A 14,152-nucleotide genomic window follows, 5' to 3' on the forward strand; every position below is an offset into this window, starting at 1 on the left:
GGTTACGGCGCTCGGCTGCTGACCCCAAAGACGCGGGTTCGATACCAATTGTGGAGGTCGAATCTCGATGGAGGCGAAATTCTACAGCCCCGTGTACTGTGCGATGTCAGTGCACATTAAAGAACCCCAGGTGGTCTAAATTTCCCTCATAGCCCGAGTCAAAACCTCCATAATCCAACCTACAAACCAAAAAATTCGAAACTGGAACCGAAACTAACTGTAGTGCTATCCGAAGCCTGGATCAATCCAGTAAAGATCCGCTCGTGTGCTGCCACTTGCGACGCTCGAAAGAAGTTTCGCCGGAAAACAGCTACACTAGGCCAGCTCTCCTCCTCTACGCGACGTTTCCGCTGCAGTCTTCTCAGCTGACGTGTGTTAAAATGAGTGGGTGATACCGCCCGTGTCTGTCGTCCAGCATGTGTTTATAAACATTGTTTCCAATAACCACCCGCCGCAGGCTGTTCTACCGGTACGTACTCCCAAAGAGAGCCATCTCCTATGGCTATTTACTGTGCTTCTCCAGCTGAGGTGACCCAGTTTTTTTGCCAGTGGTCGCCAAACATCTCTTTCTTCGAGGGGCCGCCGAGAAGCGAGTCCTACTGCCTATGCGCTCGTGAAGCGCATTGCCTCAAGGCCACAAATATGCTGGGCAGTGACGGGCACGACCCTTGTTTGTATGGCTAATACTTTCGTGGTCTGCGTTGGCAGCCTGCGTTCCGCGTCCGAACGGCCAGGCGCGTCTTGCGAAACCAGAAAGGCCGTCACAGTTGGGCGAGCGCGTGATAGCAACCTGTTTCCGTCATTTGACATCCAGTGTAATGTCTGCGTATTCACCCGATTTAGAACCAGGAGCGCTATCCGTTGCCGCGCGAACAATCGTCTTGCGGGACTATCGCAGTGGCCTCGACGTTCCATTTCACTTTTCTCGATCACTGAAACGTCATCGAGCTGATAGTCATGTTTCAGGGTGAAATTCGATGAACTGCACAAGGGCTCCAGCAATTTGATCACTTTCTTTCCAGTTTTTTGTTTCGGTAGGCGCATCACCTGTTTCGCGCTGTGTTCAGCTGTAGTCGCCAGTGGAGACTGGTCCAGTCGGGCGCGAAAGCCGTACGCGTAGCTTCAACGGAGACAACTCCGGTGAGCGTAGCGATATGTGGCTGGGAAGGAAAAGCGAACAAGAAGAAAAACGGAGCCCGCGGGTGCGCATGCGAAAGTGAAGTAAAAAATGAGCAGCCTCAGAGCAGCTGAGTCCACGAGCCGGCAGGTGTTTGGGGCTCCGAGCGCTACGTCAGCTTAGCGCCAGCGGCGTAAGTACGGCTGCATTCCGAGGCAGGCTTCTTATTGCTGTAGGCAGGAGGACTCGTCAGGACTGCGTTGCTCGGTCTCCGGAGTAAGTGACGACGAGCTGTTGTCGATATGTAAACAGCGATCCCTCGATCGAAGATTGCACCCTCAACACTGGGGCGCCGCGCGAATTTAGTGATAGTGCATGAAATATTGCGACCTTTTGACTCCCGCATCACAACAGAGTCGTTCGGCCGCATAAGCTTTGCTACTGGTTTAACGTTGGCTGCTGCATTTTGGCATGTTTTTTAAAAATAACACCCTGTTCATACTGCAAACTTCATCACTGTGTTAGTGCTGCTCACTTGTTTTTTAATATGACTGCAGTAGGAATCTCTAAGTACCAGCCTATGGTTGAGCAAGTAAATTAAATATTTCACGCTGCCACAAGACACTTTTGTTGGAAATCCGGTATTTAAATATATTTTGCTGTCACTGTTGGTGTTCACAAATTTTTTGCATTTGATACCGGTGGCATTGAGTTTGCATAGCAGTAACGTTTACCACACCAAGCATTACAATGCCACTAAGGGTAGTCATTCGAGCTGGAATAAATGGGTAGGGCACGCTGTGATGAAAAACATCTCATGATCATTAAGGCGATTCATCTCTATGAAAGAAGTCCTGTCCAGATTTAGTGCAGCATTTTTTATCGGCTGATGAAGGGACATTGTAGGTTTTGATGTGCAAGTAGTATCATATTTTTTGAAGGCAGATGTTTTCTTTCGCTGCATTTGTTTTGCAAGAATCTTGAACAGGCCAGCTGCTTCCTGTGAAAGGTTAACATAGCGAACGCTGAAACGACTGCTGAAAACACGTATGCTATGCTGACGTTCACTGATTGATCACGTCTTGAGGTTACTGGCTGCTGTTTCCTTGTGCAAAGCTTACAACGGCTCTAAGTGCAAGCATAATTTTGCATGGTGCACATAGTAATGATTTCTGTCGTCCAACTGCTGTTGTGAAGACGAACGTGGGAGCCGTTGCTGGCTCTAATTTCTTATGCATCGCTACAGAATCTGCACTTTATTCATCCTGACTGTATTCAAGCGAATCTCTTGATCCGGCTGTTTGTTCCCTTGGAGCTATTGAATTGCATTTATGAGCAGATACTATTTAGCATTTAGCTTACAAAGAGTAGAAAGGGCAGTCAAAAAGGAACAAAAAGAAAATTACTCCTCGCGAGAGGCGCAACAGTAATATCGACATTCATATATTGCTTGGCTGTGTATCTTACAAGAGGGTAATGCAGACAGGGCAGTGCCTGAAGCAGATGCCCTGCCATCACACAGCTGCCTGGAGTATTTGCAGAGATCGAACAGCTGCCATCACTTCCGTGTAAACATATGCAGTGCTCTAACTTTAGTATCTTCTTTTCTCGTAAAAAGTTCATTGTTCAGCAAGCTTCTCACGCAGGTGTCGTTTGCTTGTTGATTCATGGGCTTTCATCAGGCCTGCATCCTCAGCAACTGGAGGCAGTCCTTGTGCCTCGTCATCACTGTAGGCTGTGCCCCAAGCATATGGCCTTTCTGGGAAATTTTAGAAGAACGAGGACAAATAAGGATACCTAGTTTCCGTTTTTTCTGCTTACTCTTATTTTCTAAGATTCTCAGTAGAGCATCATTGTTAAAATAGCCTTTTGTAACAGAGTGACAGCACCAGCGTGAAGTAAAATGCTGAGGAAGAAAAAAATTTGCAGTGTTCAGTGTGCAATCACTGAACCAAGGCTTTTTCATTTTCCAGATTGACCAACTAAATAGTATTTTTGAAAAAGTTATTTTCGTAGCCTTGCCACAGATTTTAGCGTATGGTCAGCTGTTTCCTTTGCTCAATTGCTAGAATTTGTATTTTAAATCACAAAGTAAAAATTAAACAAAAAAGCCAATGGTAGCTTTTGTTTCTGTAGTTGTGAAAGTGTTGTTTCAGCTGATTCTAAGAAACGTGTCATTACTTTCCTTAGTGTCCAACTTAGATTTTCCAACCTCAGTTCGAAGCTAGCTTTTGTTACTTTAACCTGCAATTACTTGTGTGCACATTTCACTCAGCATTTTAAAGGCTTCAATCAGGCCTGGCTTCATGGCAGGTAAAATTTAACCATAACGTATCATCATTGCAAGAAGTTCACAAACTTACACTTGCTTTTCTTGAATTTTAGAAAAGCCCTGTGATCAAATGGTTTCAGAGTATCAATTTTTTTTTTACCTGTCCGCTTTGTTTTCATTGTTCGACTAGATATTCATTGCAAAACTGATGGCACACAAAGTGACACAGACACTGTACAATTTGTCAGTGCAGTTTTGTCATTCTTTGTGTGTTTTGCTTGCAAAGCTTGTTGCGTTCAATTTTCCACACATCCCTCTGGACTTTTGCTCATTTTTTAAATGTGTCTGTCTTCATGTGCAACCAAAGTAATCCACAGAATAGAGTCCAGCATGTTACGGAACTAAATTTCAGTAACCGGATGACAGGCGTCCGCTTCTACAGTTCGAAAAAGTGGATGTGAAATACTTGGCATCAGCACACTTAGGGTGCACTTATCTAGGGAGGCCCTTCTTCCTGTGGCCTGTCTGCTGATTTCCTATCTCTTTTTCTTAGCCCTCTGCATGTGACTGAAAGTTTAACAGGAAGCCTTCTTGTGGGGAGGGGTTTGGCTTAGAGCAGTGCAATTCAGCTCACTTTTTGGAAAGTGCTCTAAATGAATAAATATTAAATTTCTCTCATAAATCTTCGGTAGTTTTGACGATATATATTTTTGTTTGCTTCATTGCTATACCAGACTTGCACAAAGCCTGGTAGTGACATTCTCCAAATATTTTTATCTTAGTTTTTTTCTACACAGAACATTATATATGTGCTCGCAAAATGCACTCATTACTGTCTTGTCAAATTGGTGACAGAGTGAAAAACAAATGAGATACTGATTCAGAAATGTAGGGATGTGACTGCAGAAATAATTTATCAAGGAACACAATGCAACAAACTGCGTTAAAATCCATGAAGCCATTGTCATGCTATGCTTTCTGCAAGCTATGCAGTCGGGTCAAAAAACAATTTAGAGAAAACTGGCATTTTACAGAGATCTCAGCTGGTTAATTGCTACCTACCGTAAAAAAAAAAAAATTTTATGTCGCTTCTGGGCTGTTTTTGGGGAAGGTCTTTTGGGATATAATTAGAAAGATCTTATAGATACCAGTTCTTAGTTCAAAATTTCAGTTTTTTTTCCCAGATTCTCGTGAATTGAAAGCCATGCCCCTCCTTATGCTACTGCAATAAACAGTTTCTCATTATTTATTATGGCAAGTAACTACAACTAACCATGACAGGTGGCAGTTCTTTTTAAGCGTTTCAAGCTAGAAGCTAATCGGGTAGTTACAGTTAAGCTAAACAGTGACGGTATGCCAACAAAGCATTCAGGCAGTTCTGCTATATTTGACGCACGGTAGAAGGAATGAATGAAAGGAAGGAAGGATGTATGTGTACTTCCACTTATGCATATTTATTAGTAGCCTCAAGGATTGAAAATCGTACTAACAGCTGTGAAAAATTTGCATAAAAACTCAAATGTGAGCAAGGCAACATAATAAAAGTCTTAGATTCACGAGAGAAATTAACTTCTATAAAACAATAGGTCATAAGCGTGGGGAAGCCTCAGCATTTTATTTTCACTTTTGAATTGGTTAATGGCTGCAGCAAAATGAAGCTACAATAATGTAAATGAAATAGCAGCGTTTATTGTGTGCTATTGCTATTGCATTAAATTTCTTGAGATTTTAAAATTGCGGCCACCTACTAGGCGTACAACCTTGTCGGTATGAGAGTTCAATGTAAACTTTACAGCTGAAAGCAGCACTTGTCTATTAGCCTTTTCAACATCTGTAAGTTTCACACCTTAATGTGAAGTTCTTTGTATCCATTTACCTTCTTTCATTACTTTGGTTTCACTTTTCATTTTGCATCATTATGCTGGGAATTAAGAAACTAAGTTATACTTGGCTGATCTACTGATAAAATAATTAACATATTGCTCTTCAGGTGCTTAATTTGCTGTATGGCATCTAAATGTTTAGTCTTCAGGTTTAGGTTTAGGCACTGAAAGAATTTGTGCACATATTACACTGCCCTTAATCATGATCAATGTTTAGACGTCCTTCCAGTTTGGTTTGGAAGTGTGTTGTCTAAATTTTTACTGCCCTGAAAGAAAGCTTAGGCATCAAGTCATTCAGTGCAACCATCAACTCATTCTGCCTGTTTGCTTTTCTTTCAAAGTCATTGTGACATATGTCAAGACAACTGCTGAAATGAGTAAAGGGTGCCCAAAGAGAACTTAACAATGGTGGCTGGCCTGCCAAAACTATAAATCATCAAGAAAGACTCAAAAGCTTTCCATGCGTTCGAAACCAAATATTTGACAGGCGTCTGTCTGGTTGGGGATGCAAATCAATATACGAAATGAATACCAACAATTTTCTTTTAAGAAACACAATGTTTCAAAGCTTCTTAAGTTTCTACATTAGAGTGTGGCGTCGACGAGTTGCAGGCAAGTTGCTGAATAGGTTCAGAGACATCGTGCTTCTTATGAGAACTTGGTTGGCGTCCATTTCCGACTTTAATTTGCCATAGGTTCAGTTTTGCAAAAGCTGTGCAGAGTGCTTTTCTGCTCTGTCACCAGCAGTTCGCGGCAATTTAGGGACTGTGATACCACCTTTGCTGACTTGAGATGCAAGTACATCCCACCATGTCTTATTCGATACTGTTTTCTAGGAAGTTTGTCATTTTTATACTTTTGGCTTAAAATAAGTGTTGTGAGGAGTCTGGCCAGGTGGAGAGGCTATTTTGTAAAACCTAGTAGATACGGGGCAAAAAGCCTGGCTTGAAATTAGGCCTGGCTGCAGGCAGAACAAAAGTGTGCACTGGCAAGGATCATAAGAAACATTAAAGAGCCTCAAAGAGGAACTGGAAAGAAGAGGCTAGGGAGTCCTGTTACACCAGCTGGCTACTCCCAAGTGTACGAGCAAGGTCTTGCCTGATAGCGAAATCACAGTTTTGCTCATGGGTCAGTGTCCGCCTCAAATGTATGTGGCCATCCTCACTGCAGGCTGACATGGAACAGATTTCAGTCTTTGCTTTTGGTCTGTTCATTGCAGCGAGAGAAGAAGGCTCCTTTGTATATGCTGCTGGCACTTTGTGGCACATTAGTACCAGGTGTTTCACCCAAGATGTTTTGCAAATTTTTGAAATACGTTTTTTTAGTTAGAACAACTTTTTTTTTTTTTTTTACATTGCATTGTCAGCGGTGTAGCACATCAGAATACAGCTAAGATATGCTAACCAGCAGGCTGGTAACCTAATATTGAATAGTTCATGTTTTAATTATTGCTGTTAGTCTCCTTATTTACTGAGAGGCATGAAGCCCACTGCAAATGATATCCGTATCAGGTTTTAGCATTTAAAAAACACAGTTACCCCTGTCACTGTGTTCCAACAAATTTTGCCTGCATCGTGTTGAAATACATGTGCTTTGGAAAGCTTGCCAGCAAAGCAACCCCTCCGGTGCGTGTAACTCGTCGAAGTAGCCAGAATTTGTATAGTGTAATATAGTATCTCAGCAAGCTGTTCTACTTGTATTTGTGACCTGGAGATTGCAAGAATGGAACATCTGAATTTGTCTCAAGAGCATATAAATACAGGCTTTAGGCAACTGTGCTTTATCTGGTGGCATTTGTTGTGTTCGTCTCTATTTGATGAATGCTGTGCACAGATATGGCATCTGGGATATATAGATTTTGCTCCCGGCCTCCATGCCTGGGGAAGGTTCCCTGTGCTTATGAATGAATTTTGCCGTCTTTCAGGTTGCAGGTTGCACCAGGTCACTGCCCCTAGTTGATACAAGCGCCGCTAGGGAATCTGCAAGAATGGACGACGGCTTTGATCCATGTGAATGCATCTTCAGCCATGATGCTGCCATGCAACGACTCATCTCGTTGGTGAGTTGTGTGCTTTGGACAGTGTTCATGCAGAGCAGCAGGCTCTCCTGGAGTTACCGTTTTTTTCTTGTAAGCAGTTTTATGGCTTTCTGCACTGTTTGTAGGTAGACTGTGAGCGAAGGAAAGGAAAACAGGGTAGCACAGTTCCATTTCCAGTTTTCCAAACATTGCTATTCTAATTCTATAGGCGTCCTTTGCAGGATGGGATTCTTTCTTGATCATCCTGAGAAAAACTAGCTTCTCATCGCTAAGAAAGGTCTTGATTGCTCAAAAATTTGCTTCTTTGCCGCAATTACATGTCATGCTGACCTGAAGCATTTCTTTCCAAATTCATCTGTGGCTTTTGTCGGAAACATGCTAAGTTAATGTGCCAACTGCCTTTTGATCATTATAGTGCATGGTATTTGTATCGCTGGGAAGTGTACATAGGTACTTGCAGATCATTGCCAAAATTAAGAAGGCTCATTTGCATTTATATTTATATTCAATGATTATGAAAATTTGTGCAGTACTAGAACGTGGCAACACACCACATTGAAACATTGTGATTAATAACTTATAAATGTCCTGTGAGCATGATGTGTATAAACATTATCGTGCATATATGACAGTGATCATGTGTCATAGCTGAGCTTAAGTTAACATGGATGTCACTAAGTTAATCAGGCTTGAACAGTGTTGCTTGTCCGACTTGAAGAATTCAAAGAAAATTCAAGGATGGAGCTTTGTTGATAGCCATGACAGGCAGCATGTTATGATAGTGCTCTATAGGTTATAAGCCGTAGTTCCTGGGTTCACACCCGACGGGCCGCAGCACCTCTTTTCTTCCAAGCTAAAGAAAAACAAATGATAGGTGTAATGTTAAGAGACCAAAAGGCAGAGTGGGTGAGAGAACTAACACAGCTTGATGGCATCGTAGTCAAAATCAAGAGGAACAAATGGGCTTGGGCAGGGCATGTGATGGGAAGGCAAGATAACCGCTGGTCCTCAAGGGTAATTGTCCTTAAGAATTGTTTAAGAGTAAATGCTAGGAAAACTAATGCAATTATCTTCCATCCAAAGAACAAGCCTATCTCCATGAATTTTGATCTCATGCTGGGTAGCACTAGAATTGAAGGCGTAGACACTATAAAATGCCTCGGTGTTGCTACAGAAACCTGACGCAGAAACCCTGAGTTAGGACAAACATATAAGCACTATTCGCAAGAAAATGAACAGAGTCACTGGTGTCCTGTGTCAACATAGATACACACTTCCAACAAAGATAAAGATTCTTATCTATAATGCATACTTCTTATTATTACCTACTGCATAAGTGTCTCGGGTACCATAACAAACACAAGATCTTAGTTGCGCAGAAATGTGCTGTCAGATTGATTGCAAATGTACCATGGCATTTCCATGCATTTCCTTACATAAAGCAATATGTTATTTTGTCTGTTGATATCTTGCACCCGTTTGAATTATTATGTGCATTCAGAAACATATAGATTTCATAACCTCAAAGGCACTTAAAAAGTTAGGATACCTCCGTCGCACAATAAAAGCTGCTCCTAGAGATACGAAACTACTGATGTTTAAATCGCTAATCCGTCCACTACTTGAATACGCCTCCCCTGTATGGAACCCGCACAAACAACGCGAAATTAACCAAATCGAGGCAGTGCAGAAGAAAGCCGTTCGCTTCATATGTCACAGGTTTGGTAGAGATTTTTCGCCTTCCACAGCACTTTCATCACTGGGCCTGCAAGCACTCTCATCTCGACGAAGGACTGAGTCTTTAAAATTTTTGTATTGCATTATTAACTCTTTCTGCCAGACCTCTGCAAATGATTACCTAATCCCTGCTATACCATCTAAAACTAGAAGTCACCACAGCCTAAACATCACGCCTTATTTTGCCCGCACGGACACTTTTAAATACAGTTTTTTTCCGCGTGCAATCGAATACTGGAATTGTTTACCCGGTTCTACTCGCTCTCTTCCTTTAGAGCTGTTTTTAACGGCTATTGAATAGTTTTTTCGTTTTTCTTGTTTTCATTCGTACTGTTTCGGATGTTTGCCATTGTTGTGCTCCATGTTTTCCTACACTGTTGTTCACACCCACCCCTGCAATAGCCCAATAGGGCTGCAGTATGTATAAATAAAAATAAATAAATAAATAAAAAGAAATGTAGTTAAAACAAATAATCAACTGTTGCTTGCAGCCTTTAATCTGCATCATTACACAGCTGCGTACAATCCGCGATGTCTTTTACCCTGGTAATGTATGTATACAAGACACCTCAAAAAATCAGTTATTATCTGTCATGTGCATTTTCGAGTCTATTGCGGCATCATTGTAAATAGGTTTGGTGTATTGTAATGCATGTTGTTCCTATTATTTATGTGCATTTCTTTTGTTGCGTACGCGATGAGGGTTATGCTGTTGTTGTCCTTTTTCTTTCTTTGTTTTGATGGGGATATTAAGCTTACCTTAAGCCTGATGTTCGCAAAATACACTGCTGTCGATTTATTCATGGGGCACCGGATGCTACTTCAAGCTGCACTATGCAGCTTTTTGCCCTGTGTCCCCTCTTTCCTCTGTAATGTGTGTGGAGAAATAAACTTTCCATTCCATTCCGAATGAGTGCATTCCAAGAGAAGGCGAGCGTAGCAGGGGGCAGCAGAAAGTTAAGTGGGCGGATAAGAAGTTTGCAGGAATACGGTGGCCACAGCTGGCAAAGGACAGGGTTAGTTTGGATTGTTTTATTGGGGATTAACATCCCAAAGCAACTCAGGCTATGAGAGACGCTGTGCTCCGGAAATTTCGACCACCTGGGGTTCTTTATTTGAGAGACACGGCAGAGGCCTTTGCCCTGCAGTGGGTGTAGTCAGGCTGATAATGATGTACATTCTCGATCAAAAGTCTTAAGGCCATAGGCTTTTTGCTTCAGCCGCATAACAGAGCCATTACGGCACTATTAAAGACCTTGATCTTGAAATGCCAGAAGAAGGTTTATTCTTGGAGTAGAGAAGTTTCCTTCTTGACTTGTGTTTTGAATGATCCGCTGCATGGAGCATTTTAGGAACATTCATTTCACTGCAGCTGAATGCTGTGGCTTTAAGACTTTTGACCAAGACTCTACATGGTGGGCAGAGTTTTGCAACTGACGTTATTTCTTGTCCTTTTCAGCTGCGCAGCTCTCAGTCTGCTTGCACCGACTCTGAATGTTTCCAGGAGAGTGAGTAGCCTTGCACTTTTGACTGCATCTTTGGAATGACTGTCTTGTATCAGTGTGTTTGGTGACGGATTTTGTTGATCACACGTTTCGTTTTGGAGGTATTACTGCTGTGCTTCATTTGCAACTCTTTTGTCATTTGGGTTCAGCTCTATGTCCAGTACAAGGATGTTTGGTTAACAAAACCATGTCTGCATAGGTGCTAGGACAGGTGGCGTAAAAATTAACGCTGCTGTCTGTGAGGTCTGTGCTGAGTGAGCGCACCAGACCTGGGAACTTTTGAGATGGATGGTACGTTCCTTGGGCAGCACAGATCTCTGCCATTTGTAAAGTGTGCCTCTGTGCCCCCCCCCCCCCTTTCTTCTGCAGTGCCATCAATGCAGCAGGCTGCTGGTGGCTCTGGCTTTTTTCTGGTCATGGTGGGATGGATGCTGCTGGCCATGGTGCTCTACTACTTGCGCCCCAATTCGCTGCGGAACCGCGATAACGGCAAGCCAGGGAGGCAGGTGGGTACCCAACGAGGGCGTGATAGATGACGATGCAGCTGTGCGCATTGGCAACAGCAAGCTGGACGATCACTTCCTCATTATCACATTAGCACAAAACTCCTTGATTGAAAAGCTGTCTCCAGGCTTTGCGCGCAGTCTTGTGGACAAAGCTTATAATAAGCTTGCTGTACAGTCGCGAGTAAAAAAGATTAGCACACATGACGGAACACCGGAGTGCCGGAATGACAACGCGTGGCGCTGCGGGTGACGAAGAGGCTGATAACGAGAGTGCCGGGCCGTTCCCATTCTACAGTGTTAGGGGGGTTCAGCGGACTGTCACGGACCAGCAAATTTACTGGCTAAAAGTAGCGCTATCTATTGTTATCGGAGAGTTCCTTTTGACAAGCCATCGCGGACATAAAAAAACAAACAGTAATAAAAAGAAGTAATCTTTGCTCATGATAACCGAGCCAAAATAAATGCCGCATGCGCAGTCAGGTATAGGGTCGGCACGTCGACGCTCGGGCGGCGCACGCTTGATAAAGCTTACTTCCTGCCGTCCCCCCCTAGGCGGCAAACATGGAAACGGCCCGATAGGCAGGTCTGCGAACCACTGTGCCGTGTGGTGAGATATACCAATTCTGATCGCCAGTGATCTGTGCTAATATTTTTTGCTCGCGACTGTACCTTCAATTCAGTAGATTTCTTCAGAGCCCTTTCGAACGAGACATGTGATAAATATGTATATCACAAGTTTGTTTTTTTACATCAGCACAGGATGAGCAAGGGGGCAGAAGAGGCTATTGCTCCCAAGAGAGAGATGCAAGGAATCTAGGCCAAATCACATCATCTTGCACAACTCAAAATATGAGGATGATTTCTGGCCACTTATCTTTCTGTAGCAGTGCCACAGCTAGTGCAATAAATGCAGATCTTGGCATGGCAACTAAATGTTTCAGCCATAATGGAAAAGTGCTCAAAGAGGTAGCTTCCAACATCTAAAGAGGCTGTCGTACCTCTCACAACTCTCTTGCAAAATGAATAACCAAATTGTACTTGACCATGAATGCTGCTTGTATGGGTATTCTAAGTCGCTGGCTGCAGGTACTTCACTAATCTGGCACAGTTATTCATCAATCTCAGATTGTGTGGACTTGCAGTCTAACTCTTCGAGCTCCTTGCTTAATCTGCACTGGTCCTGTTAATGAAGACTACCATTGCTTTCACATTGTGTCGGCACTGCTAAATGGAACCGATTCAGGTGCTGTTTTTGATATCTATTGCAGGCTTGGCTTATACTAGCACATGTGCGGATGGGCTCATGTTCAATGAGATGTCAGACAAATTTTGTATTGAGTGAAAGTGTTACCAAAAATGGATTGTTCGGCAATGCAGCCCCAGTCTGGCCATTGTTGCTGTTGGTACCAAACCTTTTGAACTGCCTGTGTTCTTTGTGCAGGGCCCAAGCAATGAGCCCCCGAGTGGCTCGGTCTTCTGAACAAGGCCACCAGAGCCCAGCCCAGCCCTAATCGAAAATGACCAAGTTGTAACGCACCAGTCCAGGGCACAGGGAGCGAGAGAGAGGGGAACACCGCTGTAATAACTGCTGTAGGCTTCTTTTGGGAACCACCACTACTCACCATGTCTGTCTAGCATGTCTAGTATGTGTACATAACGTGTACATAATACGCATGCAGCGCGCCTAATATATAGTATACCATGTAAACAATCCGTGTACACAGGAAGCTATGGACCATGGCAGGCAGATACATACATAACCATGCACAGTACTTGCAAGGCCATGTGTGTGTATATGTACATGTCCCACTCAGTGCTTATTGTGTAAGATTTAATTTGGGAGTGTGTAACAAAGCCTTATTGTTTTTATTTTTTTTTTTCATCTTGAAGTTTATGAGTTAAAATGGTGTGGATTTTTAATTTTCCTTCAAATTCGGGAGCCGTTTATATGTTCACTTGTTGGTTTATTCACCCAGGATTTGCATTTTTTTTTTAGCCGCCGGTTTACTGTGCTTCGCTTGTTGTCTGCTAAGCCCAAGCTTCACCGTTACACGAAATGACATGCTTGTTTTTATCAGATGACATTGTTTGACTCCATGTACAAAGGCTAGGGCTTGTTTTGGATCATTTGCAAATAAAAAATTGTGGCTGGATGACTTCTTGCTCCAACTGTTGTACACTTATTGCAGGCATAAAACATGCACTCGCAGATGGAGTACGAAGTGAGCTTTACCTTTTGCAAACACTCTTTTGCTACTTTGGTGACACTGTTATAGCAGACGTACAATACCAGCAGCCAGTACCACCTACTGTTGCTCAAGATAGGCTAATGTAGAGTTGCCATGGCGAGTGGCAACCAGACACGGCTGTGATACGTGATGTGTCGCGCCTAGAGCTACGAGTAAAAGGAAAATGAGGCGATAATTTACGTAGTTGTGCCCTTGCAACGTGCTAGGGAAGAAAATTCTTCGGAATGACGCAGCTTATAAGCAGGAGTTGGATGTTCACTTTTTTTTTTTATTCAGCAAACTCTTTTTCAGCCTAGATTTGTTTTCTTTTGTGGCGAATATATTTCTAATAGATGAACTTTCATTTTCTTTCATTGCATTATACTTGGTCTCCCTATGCAGTCAAGAGTCGCGAAGTTTATCTTTGCTTGTTTGTTGGAAACTTGATTTACCATTAATTGATGCACATATGACTACTTGGAGCACTGCTTTGAGAATGAAGGGCTATCACCGATTGAAAAAGCAACAGTAAGGAAGTTAAATGATCAAGCTGTGAGACAAATGGAAGTCCTGAAAATTGGGTTGGGAAGAACAAAAGTGAAAAACAATACGCGGAAAGCAACATGCAAAGTGTGCAACTTGTTTGAGGTGCATGGAACAAGGCCTTTAGGTTCAGTCTCCATGTCTGAATCACTATCTCGCTCTAAGAAGCAGCAAACACTTTAAATAGAGTACATGTTACTGGAGCAGGAATTCAGTAGAAGCCAGAGGGCATGGCATCGCACGACCCGTGTGATGACTGAAGCGTAGCCTAGGCCAAGACGCATTACTTCTTTGCGATGAACAGGCAGCATTCCTCATCGCCA

The 14,152-nt window shown here is 42.9% G+C and overlaps 1 protein-coding gene across 2 annotated transcripts; it reads left to right on the forward strand.

The window, feature by feature from the left end:
* The first annotated feature begins 302 nt into the window (after positions 1 to 302).
* Positions 303 to 13,214, forward strand: LOC149364290 (small integral membrane protein 14). 2 transcript variants are annotated; one of them, XM_089574226.1, is made up of 5 exons: positions 303 to 469; positions 7,197 to 7,331; positions 10,507 to 10,555; positions 10,922 to 11,058; positions 12,500 to 13,214. In XM_089574226.1, the coding sequence occupies exons 2-5, from the start codon at positions 7,260 to 7,262 to the stop codon at positions 12,536 to 12,538; spliced, it is 297 nt and encodes a 98-aa protein (XP_089430352.1). In that variant the 5' UTR covers positions 303 to 469; positions 7,197 to 7,259; the 3' UTR covers positions 12,539 to 13,214. The 2 variants fall into 2 exon arrangements, with proteins under 2 accessions (XP_089430352.1, XP_089430353.1); XM_089574227.1 differs by lacking the exon at positions 303 to 469 and adding an exon at positions 1,249 to 1,393.
* Positions 13,215 to 14,152: the final 938 nt, after the last annotated feature.

Source organism: Amblyomma mixtum, chromosome 2 (assembly GCF_055824585.1).
Source record: "Amblyomma mixtum isolate Tamu chromosome 2, ASM5582458v1, whole genome shotgun sequence".
NCBI classification, from domain to species: Eukaryota; Metazoa; Arthropoda; class Arachnida; order Ixodida; family Ixodidae; genus Amblyomma; species Amblyomma mixtum.